This window comes from Equus quagga, chromosome 14 (genome assembly GCF_021613505.1).
Source record: "Equus quagga isolate Etosha38 chromosome 14, UCLA_HA_Equagga_1.0, whole genome shotgun sequence".
In the NCBI taxonomy this organism is placed as follows: Eukaryota; Metazoa; Chordata; class Mammalia; order Perissodactyla; family Equidae; genus Equus; species Equus quagga.
Window position 1 is genome coordinate 45,906,317 of NC_060280.1, and position 26,827 is coordinate 45,933,143.

Consider the following 26,827-nt stretch of genomic DNA (forward strand, 5'->3'; position numbering starts at 1 on the left):
TGGTAGCAGCTCCCCACTGTGGCCAGCCCCAGGGTGCTTCATCATCATTTATTTTCCCTTAACCCTGTCCTTCACACTTTGTCAGCAGACCCTTCATCAGACTCTCTTCAGTCCCTCCTTTGGAGCATGCCATCCTGGCTGATACGATAGGGATGATTAATAGCACCAGGTGGTGAGGAGTAAATGCGTTTTAGGAGGAATGCTCAAATGGAGTAACCACCAATAAATGTTTACTATGTTTCCATGTCTGATACCCTCAGGTGTGATCAAAACCTTCTGAAAATTTTTAATTTTTGACATGTAAATTAAATAGTATTGCCACTCATCTCCTCTTCCCTACTATGTGTTAGGAGGATTCATCAAGACTCAAGAGTTGTGAGCAGCTCTGTTCCGAGTCAAATGTATCCCGCATCCAAAGTGTCTTCCCCCTCCCTTTGAAGAGGGATGAACAAGGGGAAAAGTACTAGGCTTCTAATTCACCTCCTCTGTGCCGGGCACTTCACGTGCATCAGCAGTCTACCCAGCTTCTCAGCTTGGGTTTCAATCATGTCACCCATATTGGTTCACCCACATTGGTACCCCCAAATATAAACGATGTCTGAGGATTTGCCTGTCCATATTACTAAGAAATCAAGTCTTTCTTTAAGGCTACTCTCCAGTTTTATGTCCAAGAATTCTCAGGGGTCTTGTTTGCATGCTCAGAGTCAGTCCTGGCTGCTCTAGGCTTTTGTCAGGGCAGCTGGAATTCAGGTACACCTTACTGAGGCCCGGGGACACCATGAAACTGTTCCACATCCTCTCTTCTCCAGAAACTGCTGGCCACAGGATGCTGGCTATCGCTGCTGCTGCCCCTGCTCACATCAGCACCTGGAGGCTTGGCCTTTGCTTGCTGGGAGCTGGCCTGATCTCCCAGTGTCCCACCCACTGCTGGCCACAGGGTTGAGGACATCACTTTCCTGTGTATACTTTCAGCTGCAGAGTGGGTCGAGGTCCTTCCTGCACCATGCAAGCCCACATCCACCGACCGTCTGGGATCATGTTGGCTACCTGCCCACCTCTGAGCCGGCCTCCAAATGGCCAGGGCCATTCACCTCACCTCTGCATCCACCCAGATCTCTCCACCCCTGGAAGCCTGTGTGTCCTGCCTTCCTCCTGCCCCAGCCCTGAACAGAGCTTCTGAGAGGGAGGGAGCTTTCACTCCAGTGTAACTTTTTCTCAGGATGATTGACAGTGGAAAATTCAATTCTCTTCCCAGGAAACCTCACCCTACCGCAGGGGTGTGGTGTGGCCTCCTGGCTCCAGCAAAACAACCACAGAATAGTTCACCATTGTTATAGTTCCCTAAATCTGGGCGACTCGGTCTCTTCCATGATTGATCTTGTTGAGTATATCAGCTCATTTCATCCTCAGAACAACTTGGTGAGGAAGAAGGAATTATTTTCCCTTTATGTTGGAGGAAACAGAAGCTCAGAGAGGTTAAATTGTCTGTCCAATGTCACACAGCTGGTTAGAGGCAAAGCTTAGATTCAAAATATCATCTCTGGCTCCAGAGCCAGTCTCAGTTTCCCCAGGGAGGAGAATGTACAAGTTGCCCTCCTCCCAGGGAGATTTGGTTGTGGGTTGACTAAAATAAATTATGTAAAAAGTGTCTAGCACTAGGCCTGACAGTACAGTATATGGCTGTTCAGTAGGTATTTGTTGAATAGATGAATGTTTCATAGGTGCTCAAAGCTATATATATATTTTTTTCTTTAGACCACCAAATAATGATCAATATGCTCCAAAAGAATTTTCCAAACTGGGATCTGAAGCAACAACCAGAAAAACTCCTCCTAGCTTCCTTCATTCCCTTCCTGCTCTTCCTGTTCTGTATTGCAGCACAGAATCCCTAGGACAGGAAACCTCTTATGGTTTCCTGATGGTGCTGATGCTGTTTCTAAAGGAAACTAAACCTTTGCAGCAGCAGAATTTGGGGCAGGGCAATTGAAGCCTGGAGAGGAATCTGAAAGCATAGCTGAGGGCAGGGGACTCAGGCTGGGGTGTAAAATTCATCCCCCCTTCCCTGATGTTTGCTTGCGAAGTGATAGGACACATTGCCAAGGAGGTGAAGTTTCATGTTAGGGTGTTGTAGTTGGAAGAGAGAATGGAGTAGGAAGGGGAAACTGACAATAAATTCTGGGGGATAAATGGTTATCTACCTTGGCCAAATACAGAAAAAAGAGCAAGGAAGGAGATATGGAATAATGGGATAAAATACATGCACACAGGAAAGTGGAGAAGGCATTTTCCTTGCCAAAGAGATGTTTTTATTAGAAATATATAGGACTGTGTCCAGTCATTCCTAAATATCAAACACAAGCACAGCTACCTAGAAATGATGATATTTCATCAATTGTTAAGAACTACCAGGGTCTACAGAGAGAATAACCAGCTTGATATGTTCAAGAATACCATGGTTATGGTTTCTCAGTCATGTTCTTACTGGGTGATCATTCTGGAATATGCCTGTTTGTTTTTGTTTCTCTCAAAGCAGTCTTGCCCTGGGTGGACACATTACATTTTTTGGATATGGCTTGTTGCTCTCTCTCACCCCTTCCTCTTTCCCCTTTCCTCCCCTCTTCTCGCTCCCTGTCCCTGCCCCCCATCTCTACCTCAGTTTCCCTAGGTCAGTCTCCCCACCCCGCCTTCCTCCTCTTGCTCCCCCCTTCCTTTTCCCATGTAAGTTGGAAAATGGACAGAAAAGGCAATGCTCGCCTTCTTAGGGCCCTCTGCCAAAACATGGTGCAGGTCAAATTGTAAAAAAGGATAAAAACGAATGCTCCTTGGTAAAATAGGGGAAACAGATGTTCAGGGATGGTTTTGCTGTCTCTAGCTATCTGGGCCTGCTGAAACACGCTCCTTACAGGATTGTTAGAAATGGACATTCGTCATCATGGCACACATGTGGTTATGTATTTTAACATCAAATATATATATATATATTTATCTCTGCATAATTCTCTTCTCCCTGTGAGTTTTTGTATTCCCAAATCCAGAGTTGGCAAGATTACTGACCACCTGGTAGCAAGATTTATTTTCAGCCTCTTCTCAGAGGATTTTTTTTTTTTTGAGTACTGGAAGAGTGGACACTAGCTGCTTTCAGGTCGCTATGTAACAATAAATATTTTATGGAAACTTCATGTTCTTAAGACAATAGAGAAGGGAGCTGTGAGTGCAGAACTGTTCTGAAATGAACCCTGTGGAAAGTTCAGGATTGAGGGGAGCTGAATGATGAAGGTCTGCTGCTGGGTTGTGTAACCTGCCAGAGCTCCTCTGTTTCTGTCTCTGAAAGGTTTGCTCTTTCCTGTCTGTTGACCAAAAAGAAGTGTCCATTATTGTGGCTTTTGTGGTTGACCAGCCTGAGAACTTTGACTATCTCCTCCTTTTATAAAAATATTTCCGTTTTGGCTCTAAAAGCCATGTTTCCCCCTGAACTCAAAAGAGGAACTGCAAATTCTGAACATTTGCTGTGGACTAAGGAGCGTGGCGGGCAGTTTTCTGTTCCTGTTGGACCATTGTGTGGGTTAACCTCATGTGACCACCTGCTGCCTCTACCTCCAGTGGTTCCCCTGGTCGTGTAGGAGTGTAACTAGGATGCAATGAGTTAGCGCATCTAAAGCACTTAGAACAGAACCTGACACAGGACCAGCATCTAATAAATGTTCTTCTTGTTTTACTGCTTTCCTCTTCTCCTGCCTTCCCCCATTTCCCCTATCACTTTCAAGGATGTCTTCCTTCTCTGACCTCCATGCTATTTCTCCTCCCCTATTCTGTTCATCTAGTGATACTGAAGGAAGAGAAAAGGGAAAAGGGAGTCAACTACAGAAGTGCAGAGCCAGCCGCCACAAGCCCAAATAGTGCTTTTGAGAAAATGAGAATAAAGCTTCCCCTCCAAGTGGATCAAGAGCAGAAACAGTGTTCCCAGCTTAGGCAGTAGAGTGCAAGCTAGATTTCAACCCCCCACCCCTGCCTGTTTCACTCCTTCAGCCTTCACTCTTGTGCAGTAAACAGCCTACACAAATGAACATGGTAGCCTTGATTCTCTACTTCCAGTCTTCTCATGAATGTTTCTTCCCTTTTCTGGGAACTTTTTCAGTGCTGTGTAAATACTAAAAAGATTAAATTCTTGGGGCTGGCCCCATGGCCGAGTGGTTAAGTTCACACGCTCTGCTTCGGAGGTCCAGGGTTTCGTCAGTTCGAATCCTGGGCGTGGACATGGCACCACTCATCAAGCCATGCTGAAGCAGCATCCCACATGCCACAACTAGAAGGACCCACAACTAAAAATACACAACTATGTACTGGGTGGCTCTAGGAGAAAAAGGAGAAATAAAATCTTTTTTAAAAAAAAGATTAAGTTCTCCTTTGAATAATTCTTTTAAAATAAACTTCTCCCAAACATGGGGGAAACATCATGGGGTTTACTTTTCCCATCTCTGATATCCTGAATAAAAACTATGTTTAAAACTTATAATACTTATGCCAGTAGTTAACCAAAATTTATTTACTCCAGTTCAGATGGCATTGTTAAGTGCACTATAATAAAAAGAGCTAATATTTGTTGAGTGCTTTCCATGTACAGTCATGTGTCGCTTAATGATGGGGATATATTCTGAGAAATGCGTCATTAGGCAATTTCATCACTGTGTGAACATCATAGAGTGTACTTACACAACCTAGGCTATATGGTACTAACATTATGGGACCACCGTCATGTTTGATCCATCGTTGACTGAAATGTCATTATGCATTGCATGACTGTATTAGGTATCTTGCTGAGAACTTGATGTCAGTAATTTCAAAACAATCCTGTGAGGTAGGAACTATTGTTCCCCTAATTTTACAGATGGGGAACTGAACCTTAGATGAGTTAAATAACTTGCCAGGTCACACCTGGTAAACGGCAGAGCCAAAGCTTGAACGCAGCTCTGTTCTTATCTATCCCTAGGATTCTTAACCCCATGCTCAATTCCAGAGCAAGTTTCTAGAACCCTGATTCTTAGTGACAGATTCATGGCAGAACCATAATTTGCAATCAGGTCTGTTTGACTGCAAAACTATGGGCTGACCCGTTTACAGTACTGCCTACTGCTTGCCACGCACAGCAAGCTAGGCTTGGGGACATGAGAGTGAATGAGACACAGTCCTTCCCTCGAAGGATTGATAGCCTAACTCAGGGAAAAAGACCAATTAACAGAAAAATTTACAATGTGGAGCTCTGGCTCCTCCAGACCAATGGGCACTTTTGACTGTGTGACCTTGGGCAAGTTATCTAACCCCTCTGGGCCTCAGTTTCCTCATCTGTGATATGGAAATGCAAACACCTACTTTATAGGGTTATTGGGAGAGATTAAAAGAGATAATGTATGCCAAGTGCTTAGCACATAGTTTGCACTCCATGAGTGGTTGCAATTGTTATGGTGATATTCAGTGCCATAAGGGAATATGCAACGGGGCTATGGGACCCCAGAGAAGAGGAACCTCACTCAGTCGTGGAGGTCAGTGGGAGGCTAGGCAGGCTTCCTGGAGGAGATCCATCCTTCACAGCATGACCTGCAAGAGCAAAGGTTCAGGGCATGAACAACACCATGGCTGCCTTAGAAGAGCTGGTGGCAGCCCCACTGAGCTCCTTCTCTTGGGTCCGGGTAATTGAGTGCTGAATAATGCAGTGCAGGTGAAGGAAGCTGAGTCTTCTCCCTTGCACAAGCCAACTCAGCATGGAAACTCTGCAAAGTGGGGCTGTAACCTCATTGACTCCTTCCTCAAATGCTGTGCGTGTCCTAATGCCTTGCAGAGTCTGTTTGTCCCACTTTTATTTTTTTTATTGTTGTTAAGGAAGATTGTCCCTGAGCTAACATCTGTGCCAATCTTCCTCTATTTTGTATATGAGTCACCACCACAGCATGGCTGCAGACAAGTGGTGTAGGTCCACAACCAGGAATCAAACCCAGGCCACTGAAGGGGAGTGTGCCAAACTTAACCACTACGTCTTGGGGCCTGCCCCTGTCCCACTGTTAAAAGGCCCTTAAATTTGGCTCAGTGGGGTTTAATGGGACAAAGCTGTTACACCACGCTCACCTGGATTTCACTCCTGTTTCCATTACTGTCATCATTATTGCTCATTACTACCATCAGCTCCATGGAGCTGACATCCCCTACTGTTTACCAAATGAGAAACTGAGGAATCCTCTAACTCAGGTATAGGGACATAACCCAGTGTAGGCAGGTATTCGTCAGAATTAGCAAACAAAAATACAGGGCACCCAGTTAAATTTGAATTTCAGATAAACAGCAAATGATTTTTTTTTTTTAGTATATGTGTGTCCCCTGTAATCCTGAGACATACTATACTAAAAAAATTTTGTTGCTCATCTGAAATTCAAATCCATCTGGTGTCCTGTGTTTTCCCTGGCAGTCCTGGGTTTGGAAGCAGCATCTGGGGATGCTCTGCTCTTTGCGTTGGGTTTTAGCTTGCTCTGATAGGAGGTGCTGGAACACCTGGCGCAGTTCCTATCACCAGGCATTCAATCCCCAGCAGACTCCGTCAAGCAATCTCCATCAAGGAGACCGGATTGCTGATGGCTATATTATTTTATCACCTCAGTTAGAAAATGGATGTTGGGAGTTAACCCTTCCTACAGCAGAAATCCTAAACACCTTCAGGGATTTGTTGCACTCTTCATTTTGTTTAATATAGAAACAGAACAATCCCTTCTCTGGATAGGCTACATGGCTTCTGGGGTCTGACCGTTGATTGAGGTTTTGATTTTCTCTATTCTCTCTTCTAACAGAAGCTCAGGTCTGATCTACGCTGTTTTGGAGAGTCAGAGCATCTTAGTGTCCTCAAGGGAGTGAACACCCGGTGCCCTCCTAGTGCATGGTCACACAGCCTGTGCCAGATCGTCCCCAGAGGGGGTGCTGTGTGTATGGGGGAGGGGTCCTGCCCACTGAGAAAACCTGGTTTATCGTTATATGGTGATCATTATTATAACCTGGTTTATCATTATACAGTGATCATTATTATAACCTAGTTTATCGTTATACGGTGATCATTATTATAACAGTTTTTTTGTAAGGAGCTGACACCTGACATCCTGTTTCTTGCACCCACCTGTCCGTGTTTTGCCTTCTAGAGCTTTCAAATAGTTGTTTCACTGTGACCCAGGAGAAGGATATATTTTCCATTTATACTCACACATACAAATTTTAATATAAATATAAACAAGTTTCATGGAATACCATTACTTTTAGTGGATTGGCTGCATCTGATATTTTCTATTATGTTCTATTTTATTTATTTAAAATGCTGGTTAACCTGTTCAGTTGATTTTCATTAATGTGTTGCCAACTACTGTTTGGAAAACAGTGCTTTAGAATGTTATATAAAATAAGTTCTTCCTCCTTTCTTTTCTTTTTTTTTTTTGAGGAAGATTAACCCTGAGCTAACATCTGCCACCAGTCCTCCTCCTTTTTGCTGAGGAAGACTGGCCCTGAGCTAACATCCGTGCCCATCTTCCTCTACTTTATGTATGGGACACCTACCACAGCATGGCACGACAAGCGGTGTACAGGTCCGCACCCAGGATCCGAACCTGTGAACCCGGGGCCGCCGAAGTGGAATGTGCAAACTTAACTGCTGAGCCACTGGGCCGGCCCCTGTTCCTCTTTTCTTTCTGAAAATTCTTGAAATATTTGAAGATGGCTATCAAATTGTATCTTAATCTTCTCTTCTCCGTGCTAGGTATCTTTCTTTATATGCTCCCGTTTCTCCATCCATTCTCCTGCTCAACATCAGCTCAGTGGTTTCCTAGTTGAGGAAAGTTTCACTGAAAACCTGGCGCTGAGAACTGAGCACATGACCTTACGTAAAGCTTGGCCAATACTTGGTATAGTGGGATCGTCAGACCCCTTGATCTCAACCCCTCCACCCAAGTTAATATCACCCCATTAGTCAATACCTGTTGGGTATGGTTATTTAGTTATTTATTAATTTACCTAAAATACCTAATCTAGCTCATTTTTTCCTGTTTTGTTTATAAGGGTATCTTGAGCTATTTTTCTTAATGGGAGTGAGGGAGGCTCAAATCAAGATGCCCATCATCATATTTCCTGAATCTTCCAGGTAAATAGTCCAAAACTCAAGAAATGTAAACAAAAAGAAACTGTGTCTAGCACATTCTGGCACAACAATAATGTAAACGCCTCTAAAATGACCATCTTTTGAAAGAAAATGGCTAACAGTTTAGTAATAATAACTAATATTTATGTCACGTGTGCCATGTGCTGAGCACTGTAGTGAGAGCTTTATATGCAGCTGACTCATGAATTTCTCACACCCCTCTGAGGCGGAGACTATTGTTACTACTACTTATGAAAAGAGGAAAAACCAAGCTTTAGTAAAGTTAAGTAATTTAGCTAAGTCATATAACTAGTAAGTGACAGAGGGGGAGTTGATCCCAGACCCATCGTACTCTTAATCCTGTGCTTTAAAATACTTAACTGTGTCCCACAGATTGAAACCCATCTCTGGTGGTTTAGAAAGAGAGAATGTATGTAACATGCCTAGCAGAGTGCTTTTGTTGAGGCTTAATAGATCTTACTCCCTCCCATAAGGAAAGGGAAGGACTGTGTGTCAAGTTCAAGGTCCTAACAGCTCCCAGGAGTCTGTGGAAACTGTGTGATCCATCTCTGACTGCACTAGGGCCGGGCCTCAGCATGCTTTCCAGTGGTGCAGTAAGGTCTGGAGTCGAGGGTTGCATCTCTCCCATCCAGGCGAGCTGGGAGGAGGAATTCCGTGCTTGAGGGCAACACAGTGTAGTGGTTAAGAGCAAGAGCTCTGCTCCGAAAAACAGGCTTGAATCCTGGTTCTGTCACTTATTAGCCAAAAAATCTCAGGAAATTCACATAGCCTTGCCTGGCTTCTTTTAATCATGTGTAAAACATGGATAATAACACCTACCTAGCAGGGTGGTATATACTGATGAAATGAGATAATGTATGAAATCACCTGGTGCAGAAGAGGTATGACTCCGCACATGCTGGTTCAAGACAGAAAACTGAGTTTTGATCTTTCTTTTCCTGCAATATCTCTTGCCCGTTCCCTCATTTAGGTTGGGATTCTGAGTGCGTAGAAATGTAGGTCCCCAAATGTCCTAAGCCAGTGGTAGTCAAAGTGTGGTCCATGGACCAGCAGCATCAGCACCATCTAGGAACTTGTTAGAAATACAATTCTTGGGCCCCACCCTGACCTACTGAGTCAGAAACTCTGGAGGGGGACCCAGCAGTTTGTTTAACAAGCTCTTCAGGTGACTCTGATGCAGCTAAAGTTGAAGAAGAACTGCCCTAGTGGCCCTGAGGATCCAGGGGCTTCCCCTATTTTCAGTAGGACTCAGTTGAAGCCTCTAGAGAGACTGCATCTTTGGGGTAGATATTGACCACATACAAAGGCTGTGGAGTTTACTGTCAGGTTGTTTCCATTTAATCTTTTTATTATTTCTCCCCAATTGGTAATTTTCTGATGTTCCTCTTCTCTCTTCTGCTTAATTTGAAACTCATATTGTGTATATCTTCTATCATAAAAGCTGAATAGGAAGGGCCTGTTCCCAGACACTGAGTAAAGGAGCCTGGTCACATCCTTAAGGAACTCTTTCTGGACCATCCCTGGATCCTCACTACAAGATACCTGCAGGTCTTCTGTCCCTTTGCCTCCTTTAGTTCCTCACCTCACTGAGCTCTTTCCTGCCTCAGGATCTTTGCACCTGCTGTTTGCTCAGCTGGAATGCTCTTCCTCCTCTTCTTCACGCGGCTCTATTTAAATATCGCCACCTTGGAGAATCCTTCCTTTTCCACCCCTGTCTAAGTAGCCACTCTTCTCCCTCGTTAATCTCTGTTATTGCGCCCTGCTCCTGTTCTTCATCACACGTAGAACAATTTGTAATTATACATTTATCTATATACATTTTAGTAAGACAGAGCTCATACTAGGGTTTTTCTGTACCTAGTAGAATGTGTGGCTATTATTTAGTGTAACTGATAATATTTTTTGAATGAACAGTAAAATGAACGAATGAATGACCCATCACAGCTCTCACATAGCTCTGCCTTCTCTCAAACTCTACTGTGCTTTCAGTTAATCCTTCTGTTTAGGACTTAATTTTTTCTAATTATTCCCCTCTCTACCTTGGACTTTTCTGAAATCTCTGTTCTATTAGTGTTATACTGGATCTATCGCTGACACACACACAAACAGTTTACTGATTTCTGGATGGATAACTTACAGAACATTTAAGATAGAGAATTTTAACTCCTCCCCCTCATTCTGAGTTTATGCTATAAAACAACTTTGTGTGTGTGTGAATTGAACCATCCGGAGCAGCTGAAGCCATTAGGAATGGTGAGAGCTTCCCCACTTCTCTGTCTTTGGCATTTAAAATACAAGATGTGCTGGTTCGTGCTCTACAAAGAGAACTGGAACTGCTGTATGGGTTATGGAGGGGCCATTCTTCTCACTGTTCTTTCTAGCTCTGAACAGAGAGGACATGTTTTCAGAATAGAACACTGGAGCATCTTTTTCAGAATGGCGACTACAAGTCATCTTAAGTATGAACATTCTGATATGCTATTTCCAGTTATTGTGAGAATTCTTCTTGTTTTTAATAGTGATTTTATGTTGCTGTTGTTTTAGAAACTCGGTAGGATTCCAGTTTTAGGGAAAGAAAAACATGTATCTATATCATCATTGGAAATGAGAGTAAAACATGATTAGTTTTTTGTTCATGAAAAGAGGAGAAGGAAGAAAGTACCACAGCAAATATACCATAGGATGAACAAAACTAAGGTTTCCTCCTATTAGTATGCAATTGGATTTACCCAACAACTCAATGGAATGATCAACATAGAAGCTTGGAAGCCTGTAAACTGAGCAACATCAATTACTCAACTAACTCAGTGGCTCTCAACTGGGGGCGATTTTGCCCCAGGGTAATGTCTGGAGGCAATATTAGTTGTCACAGCTTGGGGTGGGTTGGGGGGTTGCTACCGGCATCTAGTGGGTAGAGGCCAGGGATGCTGTTAAACATCCTGCGGAACACAGGGCAGTCCCTCACAACAGAGAACTATTAGCCCCAAATGTCAGTAGTGCCAAGGTTGAGAAACCCCGAAATAACCAAATGATCAAAAAGTCTGAGCTTTCAATACTCCTAAGGTTTCTGTAGTAACAGTAGCAAATGATAATTAGGATGATTATCATTTATTAAATGCCTGCTACATGCCAGACTCTTTATATTCACAGCTACTCAGTGTCTCAGTCAGGATCTGACCCCAGGCTTGTTTGGGGCCAGTGTCTCTACTCTTCCTCCTTAGCTGTCTGGTCTAAGATTGTATCTACCCTCTGTTTCTTGTGTTTTATATAGATCAAATTATGTGTTTAGCATGTATTAGGTAATACACTCACAGGAGAAAGCCATGAGGCAAGAAGAGACTGATGTGTCACTCTGGGTGTGAAGCTAAAAACATCCAGACAAACAGGCCTCAGATCCATAACTTAGTAATCAAGCCAAACAGCTGTGCAGGATGGTAGCACAGAGCCTGGCCCTTAGAAGGTACGTAATTAATATTGGTTGGGAAATTTTTTTCATAATCAACAGAGTCCTTGGGTAAGCTTCAAATGAAGCAGGGTTTCCAAATGACCTGTTCTGCTATAGAACGTTTAATTCCTCCTAGGAGCGGTTTCCTCATCTCTGAGGCACCTGATATTTCCAGAACAGCAGAGGCGTCTCACCTGGTGTATCTTTTCTTGCCCTTCACATCTCCCTCTTTGTTTTCGCTCTTCCATTCTTAGTCAGTCTGGCATGGCCAAGGCTCATCATCCCTTGCCCCTCCCTCTCCTCACAGCAATATTCTCCCCGCACCCTCCGCTTTAGGCACTCCCATAGTCCCTGCATTTTTGCTCCTGTCAACAGTTTGTAAGGAGGAGGCAGGGCAGGTGTCAGAATCTCCAGAAGAGGCATGTGCCGTGTGAGAAAAGCTTATTTGAGAACATGATTTCATATTTGAAAACAAGCAGGAAAAAAAAATAACAACTGCTGTCTTTGTAAAACAGAGCACTGAAAGAAAAGCTTGGACGAAATCTTCTAGCCTGGCAAAAATACAGAGATTTGTCAAATCTGAGGTTGGTGACCATTTTATGTTTATGAAAAGAAGAGAGGTTCAAAGAGAGAGTGTAGAGAAGAGGCAGCGTGTGCCTTCCTTTCCTGGATCCATGCTCTTGCTAGTACTGTCCCCTCCCCTCAGCACTGGGATTCCTTTGTCCCCTGTGAAAATCAGTCCCTCCTCTGTGCTCCCACACGCTTTGTTTTAACCTCTAATATGTCACCCATCATGTGTTAAGCTCTGATGTATTAAATGCTTTGGAAGCAGAATTGCAAGAACACTCTAACCCCAGTGAGTCAGAGATGGTAGCCTGGTGGCCTTCACACTTCAGTCTGCTAGGTGTCGCTTAGAGTACCTTCCAGGACTCCATCCTTAGAGATTCTGGATCTCTAAGATTTGGAGATAAGAACATCAGGAATTTAAATTTTTAACACGCTTTGATTTATAAATCACACTTTGGGAGGCACTACAGAACTTGGGCTTAAAAAATATCCTTACATGTTCTGGAAGCAAAACAAGCATTTTGATTCAGACAGCTTGGCTGCATTCAGTCATTGGTTTGTCCATTCCACAGTCATTAATGGAGAATTACTAATTGTAGGGTGGCCTGTCCTGGGTGATGCTGTGAAACAGCTGTCCCTTTCATGGTCATCCCTGTCCACTCTCCTTTTGCCATTTGTTGTCTCCCTCCTAGCAAGCTCAGACCCATTCTTAGGGCCCATCCCAGTCAAAGTAGCAGCTGATAATGACTCTAAGGGTGTGTTTAGGTGTGTGCTGAGAAGAAGAATGAGTGGGAAGGAGATTTGTAACTTGATAGAGAATTTAAATTCCTTGGTATTTCAAGTCACTGGAGGAGAAGACAAAGGTTTCTTTTACTGAATTCCTATGATGTGCCCAGCACTTGACATATGTTATCTAATTTGATCCTTACAATAAGCCTATGGAGTAAGTCTAATTATTCCCATTTTACAGAGGAGGAAGCTGAGGCTCGTGTTACTCTCCATAGCTGGAAATAGGTGGAACCAGGACTAGAACCCAGGACTTTCTCTAAAGGCCATGCTGCTTCTCCTCTACTTGGATGCCTCTGTTACCTCACTCTTCTCCTGGCGTCTGTGCTTGTCTGGAACATCCTGACACCTGCCCTATTTGGAGTTAAAGACTGTTCTCTGAGCTGTCCTTAAGAGCACTGACATTGTTCCATCACCTTAACTTTCCTAGGGGTGAGTAAAAGACAACTTGGTAACTTTAGAAAGGATGCTGACCTTTAGAATGAGTATATGGATCCAAAGAAAACACAGATGCTGACTTGTTCCCTACCTGGCTGCTAGTAAAGCAGCATTCAGTTTTTACTGTAAACATACCTTGTTTCTATTTGGTCCCAACCATACACTGGAATCTCCAACCCAATACACCGTAAAGTGTTTGACGACCTCTTACTAATCCGAAGTCTTTTTCTCAGGCCTTAGTTCCGAAACAATAGATGCAGCTGTATTTGATGTAGAAGATTATTTATTTTCTATATTTGATGTAGTGATTATTAATAGTTGAGGAAATTAAGGTGCATGGAGCGGAAAAATTGGCCTCCAGTAGTACTTTCTGCTGCCATGCATTTGACTCTTGTAGCATCTCTTGGGATCAATTTGAAGAATCTGGGCTAGGTCTACCTGATTGAATCAGAAGATTCTTGAGCCCACAAGCTGTGCCTATCATTTCGTCGGAAGTCTAGAAATCTGTAGCATTTGATATAGGGACCATCTTCTTAAAACTTCCTCTGGCTTCCATCCCTTTAAACCTGCCCAGTTCTTCTACTTCTCTAGCCTCTTTCTCTTCTTCCTCCTTCTTTCGCTAATGTTTCATTGTGGGTGTTCTTCAGGGAAACTGGTCGTCACAGCTTCACCTCTTATTTTTTGCACACCTCTGTTCTCGAATTCTCACCCAGGCTGTTGTTCCTATTTCCTTTTGCTCAGAGGACAGTAAGTCTCTCAACGTCTTTCTCAGACCAGTTCTCCCCTCAACTATGCTTCTTCCATTATTGGTCCAATGACCCATTCTTCTAAGAATGTTCCATTCTTCCTATCACCCATGGTCAAAATCTGTGTTAACTTGATTATTTTGTTCTTTCTCCCAGGATAACCATTTAGTCAATGAAAAGAGTAAAACTTGCTTCAAAGATTTGCTAGCTTTCTTCATTGAATTTGATATCTTCAAAGATGTGGTATCTACATGGTATCTGTCTCTTCCTTTCCATCTTCTTTGCCCCAACCTCACGTGTCATTGCTTCCTGCACCTATTTCCCAGATTCTCCCTATCTCACAGGGCTGTTGGAGGATTGGCTCAAATAATAAGAGCAAATGTATGTTGAGCACTTATATGCATTGTGTTTAGTATTTTACATTTGTTACTTTATTCAATCCTTCCAATCACCCTGTGAGGCTTGGTGCTATTTTTATCATCTTGCAAATGAAGAAACTGAGGCTTACAGAAGTGAGGTGACTTGCCCAAGATCACACAGGTGGTGAAGTGGCTGCATTGTGACTCAATCCATGCCCGTTTTGTTTCAGTGGATGCTTGTAACTGATAAATTCTGCTGCCTCCTAGGATATAGTATGGTATCTAATAGGGGGCAATAAATAAATGTTAGTTTCCTTCCTTCTTTCCCTCCTTTTTCTATTCATTACCTCTTCCCCAGTCTACGCTAAATTCATATAAATGCTGGCTGTATCTGAGCTCCCCCATCCTTCCAGGCTCCCCTTCTCCTGCATGGAGTCAGATCTTCTCTCCCGCTTTCCCAGGCATCTGCAGTGCTTGGATCTCCTGCCTTGTTGCTTCCTTGTTTTCTATTTGCGTATCTTATCTTCTTAAATAGGTAATAAATCCTTGAAGGGCTGGTGAGCTGCTGTTTATTTCTTTTGTGTGCTATCAAGTCCTAGGATAGCTGACTTTAAATAGTGTAGGTACTTGGTAAATAATTGTTAAATTACTGCATTTGGGCATTCTTTGGAGAGGAGAGGTTCCTGAGCTAGCCATTCTGGGAATCAGAAGACTAGACTGGAACCAGAAGGATACACCACCCACCAGGACTGACTGGAGGGATAAAACTGCTGACAGACTCGTTAGGTGATTGCCACAATCCAGGCAGGAATCCCTGCAGGAATCCTGGTCCAGTGACAAGGCAAAGAGAGGAACGGAGCACCAGATAAGTGGTGTGGTATGCGCTGACTCTCCTTATTAACATCTTCCACAGCAACTGCACTGTGCGCTGGTCTCTCATCCTCTGAGCAGCAGAGAGCACCCCTGAAAGCTAGGGAGAAATGTTATGGTGGGGGCGGTTCCAGGTCTCCAGATCAAGGCTCCAGAGGTCTGCTGAGTATTAAATGAGTATAATGGGGTGAGCGACTAGTGTTACTGAGCAAGAGGTGGGAGAGAATCAGCAACGTTTTTCCAGAGTCATTTTCTTTGCCTCCACTGGGGCAGATAACAGCCTGGGGGTTTGTGGCCACAGGATGGACAGTCCTGCCAACACATTTACTATCTAAGGCTGTGAGATCTGTTTGGGCCCTTCTGCTCGTCAACGGTAGCACACAGTAGCAGCTTGTCGCCCAACCCCAGTGTGTGATAGACGCACTGAGGCCTGGGGAATGCAAAGAGAAAAGCGTGGCCACTTTTCACCTGCAAATTTCACTTAAGAAGAAAAAATCCGAAGCAGAACCTAACCTGGACTTTGAAGGCAGATTGGGAAACCGACTTCTGCCAGAGTTGGCCTGGTGGGAACGAGTAAGTGGAAAGAAGGAGAACTGGTGAGTCTGACATTAATTAAACCGCGGCAGGGGACAAAGCAAGGGAGGCTGTCGCCCTCCTAACTCTCGGGGAGGCACGTCAGCTTGAGCTCGGGGCAATTTCAGCAGGCAATCTCGCGTGCCCGGGGAGGGGCGGCGGGCGGCTGGAGACGGGCTCTAGGGCCCAGCGGCCGGGTGCCGGCCGGGGGTGGAGTGTAGGGTTACAGTGACGAGCCCGGACGACCCTCCCCGACCGGCGCGCGGGAGCGGGGAGCGCAGGCGGCGGCGGGAGCGCGCGGGACGCTCTAGGACCCAGCAGCGTTGTCGGGTTTGGGGCTGGAGGGGAAGCCCTGGTATTTCTCTCCTTCCTGTGTGAATGGGGTTGATTGTCGGGCGCCGTCTCCCCGCGCTGCCACACGCCATGCCCAGAGCGCTGCCCGGCGGCCGCCTCCCCCAGCCGCGGCACTGAACTAGCCATGATCGCCTCATGTGGAGGGCAAAGTTGCGCCGCGGAACTTGTGAGCCTGCGGTGAAAGGTAACCAGTCCCTGGTCGGGGTGCAGGGAGGGCGCCTCCGAGTCTCCCAAGAGAAGGACCCAGCCGTCCGGGGCTCCCCCGCCTTCTGCTGCTCGGGGCAGGGAACCGGGGGCTAAGATCGGCCCGGCTCCGGAGCGACCTGGGCACACGATTCGGCTCCGGGGGCCAGGAGTGCCCGCCACCGGAATCTTGCTCTCTCTTACCCGGATTGTTTAAAAAAAGAGCAGAACTCCGTTCCCGCGCCAGCCTGCAGGCCCCCGGTGCCGGCGGGCCGGGTCACAGCGCCGCGCCGCCCCTTGCCCCATCGGCGACTGGGAAGTTGTGTCTGCCCGCCCGGCCCGGGGCCCCGGGGTGCCGGCGCGCCCCCGATGCGGGGGCCAGCCTTTCCGGGGGGGCGCTGCCATATGGCTGCGCCCTCCAAGACGTGCCCGCGCGCGGGGCTCCCGCCGCCGAGGGAGGGAGCGGAAGGCGGTGGCGGGTGGCCGCTTCCCTCCGCGCGAGACAAAGGCGCGCACCGGCCCGCCCGACGGGCTGCGGCGCTCCGGGACTGCGGCTTCCTGTCGGCGCGGGAGGCTCGGCTCTGGCGGGTCCGGGGTGGGTGGGGGAGGTAGCCAAGCATCGCGCCCCGGACCCCGAGGCTCGGATCGCGTTAGCTGCTGCTCCTTTGTTCTCCCCAGACAAGTTTCTTTAACAGAATCCGGGGAGTTAGATCTAGCTCTCCCTAGCTGCTAGTGCTGCCTATAGAAGAATCTGGCTGCAGCGGGGGGGCTGGGGGGGGGGGTGAATCAAACTTTCCAAGTGGAACTGGTTTTCCTTGGAATGTGACATTTGTGGCGGGAGGGAGATGGGCGCGTCGGCCGTTGACAGCTGAGCGGAGCTGGGGCCTTGCGCCGGGGTAGGGGCCGAACGCGCCCCGTAGGCGCCGGGCTGGAGGACCAGGCGGCGAAACAGAGGAGCCCCGGCGCGCACCCACATCGAGGGCCTGCGCCGCCTGGACTGAGCTCGCAGCAACATTTCCAAGTTTCCCCTGTTAGGAGCCCAGACCGGGAATCTCGGCTCTCTGCCCGCAGCTCCCGCGCCTCGCCACGCCCTACTCTCTAAGTATCTTGATTGGTGGCTGGAAAGACTTTCCCTTTCCATTTTTGTTCGAAGGGTTTTGCTTTTTTGGCTTCAGTGTTGGTTTACTGTCTCCAAGTGGCAGATGCTTTGGAAAATGCTCGGCTAGCGTGTGGATCACCTGGACTGGGGCTTCCGTAGACGGGAGCTCTGACCTCACGGCCTCCGGAGGCTTTGCGCTTTGGACCAAACGTTTTGCGCCCTTGGACCCTCAGCTTCCTCAGCTCCCTTGCTCTGTCCTGATATTGTGGACATGGTTGCCCATTATCTTCTTGTGAGGGGTATTTTGAGAATCGAGTTTTTGTACTGCTTATAAAGGCCTTGATGGTGGGGGTAGGGGGTCAAGAAAGCCACTTATAATACCCTAAAATGCATTTGACTACCCCCAAACAATGACGTTACTTGCCCTAGCGAGTAAAACCAGAATAGAGAGATATTAATAGCTGCTATTCCAAAAAATTTCCTTCCTTTTCTGGAAGTGAAAAGTCAGGGCTTGAAATGTTGAACAGTCGTGGCCCTCCGCTTCCAAAACTGGTCTGTGGGTCCCTGTCAAAGTGACTTAAGGTTTTCCCCTGGCTGCCCACCGCTCCTGGCTGCCCACCGCTCCTCCACCCTGGTGGCTCCCTGTGGACGTCAGCCCCAACTTAACGATTCCCTAATCTCTAGAGAGGCCTCTCTAGATCACAGGTTCTTGAAGAATCTAGACCAATGTGAAATTTACTTCCCATCACATTGCTCTGAGCATTATAGCGTATCTACTGTGAACGCTCTTTATGGGAATTATGTGGGAACAATACTTAAATACACTTTGAACTGTCTTGCAGGAGAGTCGAGGGTTGGAAACCACTGGTTTGACCAGAATGAAAAGGCATATGACACAGAGGAGAAAGCTCTAGAGACCCCTCCTCTCCCTGATGGGTGTGTGAGGGGAGGGGTGTGTGTGGAGGAGGATGTTTAGTTTTCGCATGAGTATGCTTTTGCTTCTGTGAGATAGATTTTTTAAGACAGATAAGGAAACCTTGCAAACGCCGCAGGTGGTTGGGAGGGAGAGAAGGTGCTGCCCTTTTTACTCCTCTCCCCGTTCTTTTTAAAATGCACAGAAGTCTTGGTCTTTTAGGTTCTGTGCACCTGGTGGAGGGTGAAGAATACTAATGTGCTGAAGGGCATGTGGAGATCAAAGCATTTAAAAATACATCTTTTCATGGAAGCTAATGGGGGACTTTGAGTTTAAATGAGATTTTAAAGTGCTGTCGTTGAGAAAAGCACATGAATGCAGAAATGTGAGTGATTTTATGGGAAGGCAGTCTGCTGATTAGACTTGAGAGTGTCTGCCTGTGGCCAGTTAGTCTGGAGGCTTCTGTGGATAGAGCTCTGCTTTTTTTGATGTCTACCCCTGTGGAGAAGTGTGGACCCAGAGCCTGGGGGAAACATGGCCGAACTAATTGGAATTAGACGACAGCCTGGCTGGTGAGAGTTCTGTTGAAAAGTGCCGCCCCTGCGTACCAGAGCAGTGTTTCTTCGTAGTAATTTGTGAAAGGTCTTTGAAAACGATAAAGTACTCTATACCTTAAGGCTTTAAAAAAATTAATGACTTATGAAACAAGGGAATTGCTAGTGAAAATTGTAAAAATCTGAAAGATTTTCCAGACCAATAAATTAAAAGGAAGTAACTTTGTAAGACCTGTTAGTAGCTCTGATATGTATGCAAAATTCTCCTGAAGTAGCATCCCTCCCACCACGTCGTGGCTGTCTGCATTTTAAATGCATATGGAAACTCAGGTCAGGAAATTCTCTAGTGATTTGAATAATTTTTCTCCTCCTAGTTTTTCATTAATTTTGGTAGGTTCTTAGGTCCCAGAATACACTAGGCAATAGAATACTTGAAAAGCATGGGGTAACTTGGAGGTCAAGTAAGAGGACATGCTTGATTATAAGGTTGGCTGGAAAGAGTCTGAGTTCGTTGAAGTTTTTGTTTGTTTGCTTAGTGCTTTTTTTTCAAATTTTATTTTGTTGGTTTGACTTTGTTTTGTCTTGGAGGAAAGGCAAATTTTAATCTTGGCCATTGTGGGTAGGTCAGTATGCTACTTTGGCTGGAAGGAAGCCCCGCCTGGGCTTGTGTGTTGGCACCATGCCGAGTTCTCCTCTAACTTGTGAGGCCCTTGGTTTCTGTCCCTGTGAAACCTTAGGGTACATCCATTCCAGGCCCTTAGGAGGGGACTCCTGGAATCCCAAAGGAGCCCACACATCTCGAATTTTTTTTTCCTTTTATGAGGGGGATGGGGAGTATCTCTAAGGTGTTAGGAAATGCATCCCTGTTAAGACGCTGGAGAATTGAATTTAACTTTGTAAAAAATAAAGTCACATAGTCCTACTATGTGTGTTTAAATCTGTGTTTGGGACCTCACTGGCCAGTAGTGTGGCTATATACCCTCTCTTTTGTTTGTTTGCTTTGTTTTTAAGTAAAATGCCTGTCGTTCACTTTTTTCCCCCACTTTTTATTTTGAAATGATTATAGCTTTATAGGAAGTTGCAAAAATAGTAGAGAGGTCCTGTGTACTCTTCACCCAGTTTCCCCCATTGCTAACATCTTATATAACCATGGTACAATCGCAGAACCAGGAAATGGACATTGATACAATCCACAGAGTACATTGAGATTTCACCAGTTTTACATGCACACATTTGTGTCTGTGTATATATGTCTATGCAGTTTTTTCATGTGTGTAGATTTCTGTAGCCACCACAATCAGGATACAGAACTAGTCTAGCACCTTGAGGATCTTCCTTGTGCCACTCCTTTAGTCACATCCCACCTTCCTCTCCCCCCTACCCCATCTCTAAACCATAGCAACCACTAATCTGTTTTCCATCTCTATAATTTTGAGAATGTTGCAGAAATAAAACCATGTAGCATATGACTGACGTTTTGAGATTGGCTTATTCTCGCAGCATAATACCATGAGATGTACCCAAGCTGTTGCATTATCAAGAGTTCATTCCTTTTCATTGCTGAGTAGTATTCCATGGTATGGATGTACCACAGTTTGTTTGACCACTCACCTCTTGAAGGACATTCAGGTTGTTTCCAGTTTTTGACTCTTACAGTCAAAGTTGCTATGAACCTTTGTGTACAGGTTTTTGTGTGGACATATATTTTCGTTTCTCTGGGGTAAATGCCCAGGAGTGTGATTGCTGGATTTTGTATGGTAAGTGTATGTTTAGTTTTTTAAGAAACTGCTAAACTTCCAGAGTGCCTGTACTATTTTACATTGCCACCAGCAGTGTATGAGAGATCCAGTTTCTCTGCTTCCTCACCAGCATTTGTTTATTATTTTAGCTGTTCCAATAAGTGTTCTAGTCTCTTTGTGGTTTTAGCTTGCATTCCCTGATGGCTTATGATGTTGAACATCTTTTCATGTGCTGCTTTGCCATCTGTATATCCTCTCTGGTGGTCTGCTCATGTCTTTTGCCCATGTTCTAACTGGATTGTTACTTTTTTACTGTTGAGCTTTGAGAGTTCCTTATATATTTTAGATATGAGTGCTTTGTCAGATATATGGCTTCCATGTATTTTTTTTTCAGTATATAGTTTGTCTTTTCATCCTTTTAACAGCATCTTTTGCAGGGCAAAAGTTTTTAATTTTGATTAAGTCCAATTTATTGATTATTTTTTTCCTTTTATGGATTGTGCTTTTGGTGTCATATCTAAGAACATTTTGCTTAGGCCTGCATCCCAAAGGTTTTCTCCTATTTACTTTTAAAAGTCTCATCGTTCTACGTCTTATATTCAAATTGTACTTCCCTGTTACCTAAGAATTTGTATGTCTTACCATCTGTTTTGCAAACCGTCTGTTAGGTGTTTATTGTGTATTTAGTGCTCTGGAAGCACACAGAGGAATCAGGCCTAGTTGCTAGTCTCAAGAGCTCACCGATTAGTGGGGCTGTGTGTGGACATTCACGTACATTAAGTACCATAATGGAGACCAGCCTGATGTGCTGTGGGAGCACTGAGCAGAGAGGGCTGGCTTTGATCCAGGTGGTTGCAGGGGTCTTCCCTGGGCCTGTTGCCAGAGCATAGTGGGAATAAAGTTAGTTCTTACCTCTGACCCAGTTTTTGGATATCCTTATTGCCATGAATCCTTCACTGTGAGCTGTCCTGATTCTTGAGCACATGCTGAAGGACTTGGGGTAAACTGAGTGAGTGAGGACTTTTTTTGAACAGCATGTGGCATAACAGCATTAAAGGAATGACAATGCTTTAACCTTAAATACTCAACAACATAAAGTACTTAAAACTCAGCATAAAGAGCATGAATAAGGTTGAATAGATTTAAAGTTAGAATGTGTGTTAAAATGTAAACGGAGATAGTATTTTGGATTGTTTAGAAACAGATAGACATGGTTTGCTTTCTGGTCCTGCCTCCTCCTTGCTGTGTAGCCTCAGGGAACTTGACCTGCGGAAGCCTCATGGATAAAATGGAGACAATAATAGTTCTTATCTCATGGAGATGTGTGAGGGTGAAATGAAATAATGCATATGTAGCACTTAGCACATTGCTGGGTCCATTGAAAACATTGAGTAAATGCCTGCTATTATTACTATTACTATTATTATTATTAAAATAGCAGAGAGACAAGTGGTTCTATAATATTCTGTGTATTCTCATATATCTCATTTCTCTGAGAAACTGGAATCCCAGTCTTACTCCTAGAAGCTTACTTTTTCACACGTGGGAACACTCTGTCATGTACCAAATAGTATTTTACTGAATGAGGTTTGAAGCTAGGATACTGTGTTCACAGTCTGGTACTGCCTATAAAGTATACCTTTTTCCCACCTATAAACCAAGATTTTCTGAGGAAAGAACTTTCCTCTCTGCCCCAGTCACAGGAGGTGACAGGAGGTGTGTCTGCTGCCATGAGTCAGTTCAGAGTTTACGGTGCTTATTACCCGGGGTGTGGTAAGCCAGGGCTGATGTCAACAGGACATGTCCCCAACTTCACAACCCGCAGCATCCTTTCCTTTCCCCTAGTGACCAAGCTTGTTTGTTTCCCAGAGGAACGGCTTGGGCCTTCAATGTACAATTCTCAAGCAGTGGTTCTCAAACAGGGGTGAGCATCAGAACCACCAAGAGGGCGTATTTAGACACAGACTGTGGGCCCTACCCCCAGAGTTTCTCTTTTAGGAAGTCTTGGACGGGGCCTGAGAATTTGCATTTCTATCAGATGTCCAAGTGATGCTGATGCTGCCGGTCCGGGGACCACACTTTGAAAACCACTGTTTTAGAGCGTAGTCCTCTTTAAACTGGGCAGAGACTGAGGTGCTTAACCCTTTGGAACTTAGTCTGTTTGTGTTTAATGATTGAAATTGAAATAGATTGATTTCTAAGGTTACTATTTGATGTACATAACTATATTCTCTTCTCTGATCACTCTTCTGTGTCTTCCCCCTTTGCAACCCCAGCTTTTCCTTCTCTCACTGTCTTTTGATCTCACATCCCTTGGAAGACATGCCAAGTTAGGATATATAGCTACCATATTTAAGCCATATTGCCTTGGCTAGTCACTTAACCTCTTTAAAATAAATGTGTTTACTAAATGCTTATGTCCTAAGGTTATTGTGAGGCTTAAGTGAGATAGTGCACGTGAAACGGCTACATAAGAGGCAAGCATGGTGCACTATTAGTTTTTTATGATTTTATGGGTTCTCGATTTCCCTTTGGAACAGTATTCTTGGACTTGGGCATGGACTGCCTCTCCTGATGCTGAGTGTCACTGCTGCTGGGGAAACTTGGGAATGATTGCATAGAAATCTGCGGGGATATCTTGGAGAATGTTCCTGCAGTGGATGGGCAATTGGGCTAGGTCTCAGAGGACCTTCCAAACAGATGTTTTGGAGGCACATTGATATGTAGTTGTAGTAATGACCAAAGAAGAGCTCAGAGCTGGAAAACAGCTTGAGCAGATGCTGGAGCTTAAGAGACTCAGCTTCCTTGCAGTAGAGAAATATAATTCCACGACATTTTTTTTCTGGTGTCTTGGGACAGATGTGATCTGGCCCGCATGTATTTTTTTAAGTTCTAAGCCTACTCTGTCCACCTTACCACTAGTCACGTGTGGCTATTTAAAGTAATTAAAATTAAATAAAACTAAAAATTCAGGTCTTCTGTCAATTCAAGTACTTAATAGTCATTTCCATCAACACAGCAAATTCTGCTGGCCAGTGCTGTTGTAGAGATACCAGCCCTGTTTGTCTGATGGCAAGATCAGTGGGTTTCATATGATGGGACATGGACATGTTTTTGAGTGAAATGTACCACTTCTCCCTTGAAAGTCTGATGTGGACCTGATTGAGAGAAAACATCGAAGGGTGACTACCCTGTCAGCTTGAACTTCTTTTTCCACTTCTACTTTGGGAGACTCATTTCATTTGGAAGATGGGTCAGCAAGGCATCTGAGTTATGCTGAGGGTGGAGCTTCCCAGGTTAGCAGGCTGTTATCAAGAGGTATCTGCTGTTTCTAGGAATATTTGAGGCTTTGGTTCAGTTTATGGCCTTCTGCCAGGGATCTCGTCCTTGGGAGAAGCAAATAGGGATGCTAGGGTGGATTAACACTAAGAGGTCCTCTCCTGGAGAGGCTCTAAGGCCAGCCTGGACTCCTCCACCTTGGATCTGTTCCCCTGTTGAACCAGCCTTTGTCCATGAGAGGCAGGGGGCTGGCTCTCGTTCATCTCACCAGTTTGGGCTTGCTTACATACCATTCCATGCTGCATCATCTGAACTGTTGCCTCCTTTGAACGTCTTCTGTAAAGTTCCTTAACTTACTCACACCACATCCAGTCAGTCACCAGGTCCTTGCAGTTGACCTCCAAAATGCTCGTTGCATACTTTCCCTTCCTTTGCATGTCTCTACAGCACAACTCTTTCAAGCACTCATTACCTGTCTCCTGGACTACTCTGATAGCCACATAACAGGTCTTCCCACTTCTGTTCTCTCGAGCCTCGTCTGATCTACTCTGTCTTTCTTCTTTTCCTCCTTCCTCCCTGCATTCCTCCACCCTTCTCGGAACAGGCGGAGCAAGACAAAGATGATAGATCTTGTCTTCCAGGCTCGCTTTGCTTCCCCTGTGTGAAGTGGGGCTTTGCACACACCCTGTGGCCCTGTGCCAGGGAGGAAGGAGGCATCTCACATGCAGCTGCTGCTTCTCGGCTGTAAGGGCTGCTCTGGATGGTGTGACCCAGGAGTGTGACCCCCGAAAGCAGGTGTGGGGCAGGCCTTTCCCTTCCTGACGTGAACTGTACTCTGAGGGCCTCTGAGAACCGAGTGTCTTGTGAGTGAGCCCCTCTTATCTGGGAGATTCTGAGAAAGAAGAGAATATGAAATTCTCTGGGAGGGCCCCATTTCCTGAGGGACTGGTCACTAAATATCACTGCAGTTAAGTTGATTGCGCATCCTGGTGATGTGGGACGGGTTGAAAGGTCTAAGGGCAGGCAAGATTGCCAGTGTGGGATCTTTTTCGAGGAATGGGAGAAGAAAGAGGAGGAAAAACAGAAAAAGATACTAGGAAACATGCTTTTTCAGAATTATGGAAACCAGTGGACACAGTATGTAGGGGACAGTATTAAATTCACTGAAGAATACGTGTAACACCAACCTCGTTTCTGAAAAGAGAAATGGTCTCATGTTCCTTATGTTCCTTTATCTAGAAGAATAAAAGAAAATATCTTCTGAAATCACAATAAGCTTAAATTAAGGCACCTGGGAAAGGAATGTAAACAGCGTCACAAAACTATTTACACAAACCTTGAAGATAATGGGGGTGTCAGATATTAAGCAGGAGGTTTGTTAAAGAATATAATTCTGTCAGACTTACCTTCCCACGGTAGTGACTGGCTTGGTAAACAAAAAATGAGTGGCGGTGGTGTGAAAAGTGATAAATAAGTTTACGTTAGCTAACTTTTAGATTTGATCCTGTAAAAGAGTCATCCAAAAAAATAAGAATATAAGGTCTAAAAAGGTCTACTTTGAGGTATGGATTATCTTTGTCCTGAGTTTAGAGATCAAATTTTCTGAAATTCTGAAGTTTCTTACCTTCAGCTTTTTCCAAAATAACTTTCAGGAATTTGAAAGGAAAAGGCTTGAAATAAATACAAATATTTATATTTTAATGGCATTTATTAAGTGACTAAGCTCACTTTATTAGTTGAGGGGCATCAAATGGGTTAAATGTAATTACACTTGTTCATGAAGTGAACATATTTTGTAGTATTAAGTTTAGTAGTTTATTTAGGCAGCTATCACAAATACTCTGAATTTATTTGAAATATTTTCAGTTTCTCTTAAAGAAAGTACATGTTGAATGTTAGGGAGCAGGATATTTCTTATTTTTAGATAAAATGTAAATCAGGCAAAAATTTGGATACAAAAGCAATTACTGTTCAATAAGTATCTGTTGAGTGAGTAACTCTGGACTGTGCAAGGACTGAGGTGGAGAATTTGACGAGGATGCAATAAGAGGATGCAGTTCCTCCATCTGACATTTGAGGGTGTGTCGTGTGCCTGGAACTCGATTAAATGGGGCCTGTGTGTCCTTTGCTCCCGTGGAATTCTATTCTAAAAGGGACAAAATGAAGTAAGATGTTAGAAAACAGAAGGCAGATGATCTGGTTGATGCCACTCTGAGAGAAGAGAAGGCCAAGAAATAGTTTATAACTGCCTTTCAAGTATTCTGTCTTCACTGTGAACTGATTAAGAGGAAATGGGTTTAAATTATAGATAGCATGACTTCTAGAAGTATGGAGAAGTTCCCTGCCAGGGAGCTTGGGAGGATACGGAGGTCATAGATGCAACCATGGAATTTATTGGAAGTGTAGGCGTGTCTCATTCTAGAAGTCTCTTTAAATTGAGGAGGTCTGACTTACTGTGGTCCTGTCTGACTGTGGGAGGTGGACTTAATGGGCTAATTGTGATGTGTTCATCTGTGAAGCTTAATGGTTAAGACTCCAGAGCTGGACACCTGGAACCCCTTCCCACCTGTGCCACTCACTGGCTTTATAATCTTGGGCAAATTAAGTAACCTCTCTGTTAGGTAGTTTCCTCATATGTTAAATAGAGGTAATAGGAACACCTACGTCAAAAGATCGTTGTAGGGATTACATGTATTATGGGAGTTAAAACATGTAAAGTGCTAAGAACAATATCTGACACGTT

At 44.7% G+C, this 26,827-nt stretch overlaps 1 protein-coding gene across 10 annotated transcripts in view; it reads left to right on the forward strand.

Moving 5' to 3' along the window:
• Positions 1 to 26,827, forward strand: part of AMOTL1 (angiomotin like 1) — a 155,694-nt gene that overhangs the window by 38,214 nt on the left and 90,653 nt on the right. For 2 of the 10 annotated variants that reach the window (XM_046685842.1, XM_046685845.1), the window contains exon 1: positions 16,223 to 16,501. The exons of 6 other annotated variants lie outside the window; for them this stretch is intronic. In XM_046685842.1, coding sequence (XP_046541798.1) covers positions 16,453 to 16,501 — 49 coding nt within the window. In that variant the 5' untranslated portion in view covers positions 16,223 to 16,452. Of the gene's footprint in view, positions 1 to 15,435; positions 15,987 to 16,222; positions 16,502 to 26,827 lie in introns of those variants that run through there. 2 more of the 10 variants (XM_046685847.1, XM_046685846.1) reach the window with 2 other exon arrangements.